Below are 5,787 nucleotides of genomic sequence, written 5' to 3' on the forward strand. Positions count from 1 at the left end.
AAAGGGTCGACGGGACAGGAGGAGGTTGTGTGTGCAGCACTGAGGGTGGGGCACAGGGACCTCTGTGTGCCTGCGCTGGGGGAGGGCCTGATCAGCAGCGGCTGTGGCTGCTTCAAGGGCCAGAGAGGTAGTGGCCAGCGCTGAATTTCGTATCGCGTGCTGGGCTCCTAGTTTCAGATAAAAAAATAGAAATAAAGAAAGGAATGAAGAGCAAAGGAAAGAAAAAAAACGTGCATAATATAAATATACATTGACTATGCATCTATTAAAATACTAATTTACATGTATATAAATACACCACATAGAGAATTAATGTAAACAATATGAAAAGCAGAAGGCAGTTAACTGAGTTATTTATAGTTCCATTTTAATATCTGTAATAGTACTAATTTATATAATACACTACAGGCCCGGTGCGTGGGGGTCCCTCAGCCTGGCCTACGCCCTCTCACAATCTGGGACCCTTCGGAGGATGTTGGATAGCCAGTTTTGGCCTGATCCCCACACGCCCGATCCAGACAGGAGGGAGCCTGATCCTGTGCGTTGAGCATCTGTTCCCTGGAGGTCAGTGTGCATCATAGCGACTGGTCGACTGGTCACTGGGTTGATCAGTCGCATAGGCTTTTATACCAGTATACAGTAGGTCCTCGGGTCACGTCAGATCCCATTCCTACTGCACAATGTAACGTGATTTCGCCGTCAGTCAGAACCAACCTACATAAGCACCTACGTCACTCACATGGAGCACATACACAGCGTAATGACGTGAAACAGTAAAAAAAAAAAAAAATTAAAAGAAAGATAACAATTTATGACCTTTACTTGTGGTAAATAAATAATAAAAAAATTTTTTTTAAATAAATCAATGGGAGATGGCGACGTAACCACGAAACAATGTACGTCAAGTCCAATGTAACCCGACGACTGTCTGTATATAAATTAATAAGACAAGGTTGTGTGTCGACATAACAACTAAAAATACAGTAAAAACAGTATAAAATTAACAAACTACTGCATAGGGAAAATAAATAATAAAAATATATCATTCCCCCCCCAAAAAAAAACATAAAAGAAAAAGGGGGAGGGGAGAAACACCTGAGACAAATAGGAAACAAACAATGGAATGGCACTTTGGCTTCCTTCTGAAAAATCCTCCCTAGTCATTCTAAGGTATTTAGTAAATGTACTAACTGCATAGTTGCAAACCAAAAAGCATATAATCACATTATCCTCTGATTAATTTTAAGCAGAAAGTTAATACATTTAGGCAAGTTCCAGAGACCCTATAACACCAAATACTTTACTTTGAATCCTAATTTTTGATGACAGCAAATATAAGTTAAAGGATCAGGATATGATGTAAAATAACTATAAATTTAATCTCATAATCTACAATTTTGCTTTTATAAATCTAATACATTTGAAATACTGTTTGTGTTAGAATTTAGGTTCTTGGGAATTTTATGCTTGCACTGGGATATTAATATGTGAAGAAATTTAGCTACTGCTTAAGCAGCACTTGGAAATAAAAAAGGGATTGCTCTACTAGAAAACTTAAGTATAATCAAAACTTTAATATATATTAATTCAGCCAGGTTCATCATACCCATTTTCAATGAGACAAAAATAAAACAGTCCCTTAGAGACAGTTTAAATCACAAAATGATTCAGTTTAACCTTTTGGTTAATTAAGGAAATTTTCTGCAAAACCAATGTCATTAGCAAAAAAACCACAGACTCAAATATTTTAATTAGTGGAGCTGTGGTAGTGTAAACCTTTCATGCACATTGATATATTTTTTATTTAATAAATTGTTAAATTCAAAATATGTCTATGTGTATTTACACACACAAACACACACAATATTTAATTATATCCCAAGAATTTATCAGGGAAATGTTACTATCTCTAATGTGTAAACTGAAATTTTAAGATTTAGCCAGGCTACTACTGCCTGCACAAAATCCCAGAATAAATTTGTCACAGAAAAGGGTCTGGGTTTCCAATCTTCTACTGTCTAGCTAGCACATGATTCTTTCAAAATACAGTCTGTCTGTCCTAACTGCAAACAAATAATTTCAAATCACAGGGGATTCTATTCAGGATTTCTCTGCAGATTCACGCTGAACAATTGATTAAGCACTGTGCTATCTTTTCACAGCCTCCAAAATCTATTTTCAACTCCCACCCTCATCAACACTTGATGAGGTTCTATGACAGTGACGGCGAACCTATGACACGCGTGTCAGAGGTAACATGAAGAGGTTCTATGACAGTGACGGCGAACCTATGACACACGAACTCCTTTTTTTGGTTGATTTTTCTTTGTTAAATGGCATTTAAATATATAAGATAAATATCAAAAATATGTCTTTGTTTTACTATGGTTGCAAATATCAAAAAATTTCTATATGTGACACGGCACCAGAGTTAAGTGAGGGTTTTTCAAAATGCTGACACACCGAGCTCAAAAGGTTCGCCTTCACTATTCTATGAGATGAAAAGGTAAGACACAAACAATAATAATATTTGTCATTTATCACTAAGACCAAACTTCACTGACACCATGTATTCATTCCATCACTTTAGCATTCATTTTGCAAATATTTATCTTTGTACTATAATACACCAATCACTGCTTTGAACCCTAAAAAGTGCTGACAAGAATTTCATGGTCCCCATACATATGTGATTCTTAAGGCCTAGAAGAGTAAACACTCATTCATTTTTTCATTCAACAAGTATTTATTGGCTTTCAAAAACTAACAAGGCATTCTGTTACTAGTAGATACTGAGAATCCTCTGGTGAGTTCTGTCCTTACTTACATGATGCTAAGAGTCTGGCAGGAAGTTAAACATCAAATAATCACACAAAAAAGTACATATAATACACATTATGTGTAAAGATTAGTGCAATATATGGTAACAAGGCTACTTGCCTTGTGAATAAGAAAGATTTCATGAGAAAGAACATTTAAGTTGAGATATAAAGAATGAATAAAAGTACGTTAGTTGCAAAAAAAATCTTCCTAGAAGAGGGGAAAACAAGCAAGGACTATGTTGTCAAAGGAAACATTATTAGAAAACTCAAAGAAGGCCACTGTGGCAAGAATAGGAGAGAATAGTTTGAGATGACGTTGCAGAGAGACGCAATGAAAAGACCATTCGAAGCTTCAGAGAACACACTAAAAGTGTTGTGTTCATTCCTAAAAGTGAGGGCAATTCATAGAAAATTGTTTAAAAGGGGAGAAAAAAAGGAATAGCATGATTCTATTTAAATTTTAAAAAAAGAAAAGAACATCTTCCAACTAGCTATACAGGCAGTGGGTTGAAGGATTGCAATAGTCTAGGAGTCCATGAGAGATAATGCCATTTTAAAATTGAGAGTAGCAGTAAAGTTGGAAAAATAGATTTAAGAGAAATTCAAGAGGTAAAATTGCAGGACTTAATGACGCCTTGGATGTAGAGAAATGCAAATAAGGAGCTCTCTGTTTGCGGCTTGCAGGACTAAATGAATTGTGATGGTGTTTCCCGTGATAGAAAATATTAGAGAAGGTGTGGGGTCCTAAAGGGGAGGACATGAGTCCACTTTTGGAAATGTTGAGTTTGAATTGCTTTTGAGATATCCAAGTCACGATGTCAAGTGAGTAGCTAAACATCTGGACTGGAACTTAAGAGAGAGATGGGAATATAAATCTGGAAGACACTGATATACAAACAGTACCTGAAACTTTGAGTGTAGATAAGAGGCCATAAAGAACTTGAACATTTAGACAGAGACAGGCCACTGAACCACTCTGGTTCCAACTGTGAGCCAGAGGTGGGGCTTAATGCACTTAAGGGTGTTGTTAAGCAGAAGCCGAGGAAGGCCCTAAATTACAGTCAAGTGTCAGGTGTCAATGCTGCCAGGAGTTCAAATCAGATAAGACCTAAAAAATTACAATGCAGTAAGACTGGGACTAAAATAGAATTATGTGTAAAATTCAGTAAAAGCCCAGAAATGGGGCATCTCCTCTCAAAGTAGAAAATAGTTGGTCAAAACAAGTTGATGTTTAAGCTGTGTTTGAGGAATGAATAGGAGTATCCCAGACAAAGCAGTTGAGGGATAAAAAGGCGATGTGTAGAGAAGGTATTGCTATTCCTCAAAAAGGAACAAAAAGTCTGCATTGGGGTGATGGATGTCAAAAGCCTATGCCTCACATTTCTTGATCAGTCATCCTAGTCATTTTTAATTATTTTAGCTTCCACATCTTAACGGGGCAAAGTAGAAATCCTCACATAGCACCCTAGCTTTGGTCACTGTCCCCCGAACCCACAAAATCAGAACACGGCAGGCAAGAAACACAATGTTAACCCAGCAGCAAAAATCATATAAAGTCTCAGCCTCAGGAAACAAACGTTGAGAATTTCTAATTGATTATGCAACAGAATGAATATGAAAGTCAAAAGTTATGAAAATGATCAAATCAGAATGTACGAAAATTAACTAGAAAGATTTGTGAACATATAAGATAAAGAATAACGTTCCCCCTCTTACATCGTCAGCAGAGGCTTTGAGTCATAGAACTATGGCCACCTTCTAAGGAAGTGGGAGCAAAGTATCTTTTTAAGAGTCCACAAATGACAAATGCTAAATTCCAATTTCACATATTGTTACACTGAACTGAGAATACTCAAAATGAAAAACTATAGGAAACTTGAACATTAGAATAGTTGATTTAGAGCCAACATAGTAAAATGGTGCTTATCTACTAAAATACTATAATACAAGTTATTTTGTTCACAAGATAAATCAGGAATCACTTTTTCTATATCCAGTAAAATTCAAAAGAATAATTGCTAAACCCTCCGTGTCTCTCCCCTTTGCCATGTTTTAACATTCATGTAACGATTATCACTGTTATTACTTTGTGAAATTTAAATTTTAAAGGAAAATTAAACGTCTCTCGTGTGTGTGTGTGTGTGTGTGTGTGTGTGTGTGTGTGTGTTTTCCACATTTACCTGCCATTTCTGGTTGAGAATGCATTAAATCACATGCATATGAATACACTTAGGTTGCTTTTCTCTAAAAATGGGCTTTCAGGAATTACATGGGATTAAATTTTGGTGTGAAATCCGTGTTTCCCACCATTATCTTCAAGCCTGTTCGAGTGTGTTGAAGCATAACTACATGGGGGACAATGAATGACATGATGGCTCATTTCTTCCTCCCATGTCTCCCTAACCTTCTATGTTGGCTTCTTTCCTTTTTCTGCCTCACATTCTGGCAAATGTGTCCTCTTTGTTGCGCAGCACACGAAAGGAACTGAAAATAAGGACACTGTCCTTGGCCGACTGCCTAAAACCACAAATGATATTATATAATGCGTCCCTTCCGACGGAAAAACAGATGGAACAGTTTCCTTCAGGGGACCTGCAAATGGCCACAGGTAGGGACTTTGCTGGGTCTACATGTTTACAGCAGAGAGATGTTGGGAAACCTTGTCAAGGGTGAGGCCCCGCACCGCAGACCGCTGCAGGAAGGGCGGGCCATGGGGTGCAGAGATGACAACACGGGGAGAGGCCCGCGGGCCGTACGCAAGAGGGTGGGGACACCCTGGGCCGCGAGGTGGTACCTGCGCGGGGTCGAGCGCCCCTGGCACTGAATCCGCGATCCAGAGATGCTCCCGGAGCAGCTGCTGGTAGCTGAGGCAGTGCTTCACCGCGGAGGGCACATTCCCCATGGCGGGGCCGGGCTTCAGTCTGCGATAGGCGGGAGCCAGGAGAGAGGGAGGCGGGCGGCACCC

The 5,787-nt window shown here is 38.7% G+C and overlaps 1 protein-coding gene across 4 annotated transcripts in view; it reads right to left on the reverse strand.

Annotated features, from left to right (window-relative positions):
* Nucleotides 1-5,781, reverse strand: part of HMGCLL1 (3-hydroxymethyl-3-methylglutaryl-CoA lyase-like 1) — a 163,131-nt gene extending 157,350 nt beyond the window's left edge. For all 4 annotated transcript variants that reach the window (XM_014537290.1, XM_014537291.1, XM_005863300.1 and 1 more), the window contains exon 1: nucleotides 5,617-5,781. In XM_014537290.1, the coding sequence (XP_014392776.1) occupies nucleotides 5,617-5,724 (108 nt within the window). In that variant the 5' untranslated portion in view covers nucleotides 5,725-5,781. The remainder of the gene's footprint in view (nucleotides 1-5,616) is intronic.
* Nucleotides 5,782-5,787: the final 6 nt, after the last annotated feature.

The sequence above is a fragment of the Myotis brandtii genome, unplaced genomic scaffold, assembly GCF_000412655.1.
Source record: "Myotis brandtii unplaced genomic scaffold, ASM41265v1 scaffold176, whole genome shotgun sequence".
Classification (NCBI taxonomy): Eukaryota; Metazoa; Chordata; class Mammalia; order Chiroptera; family Vespertilionidae; genus Myotis; species Myotis brandtii.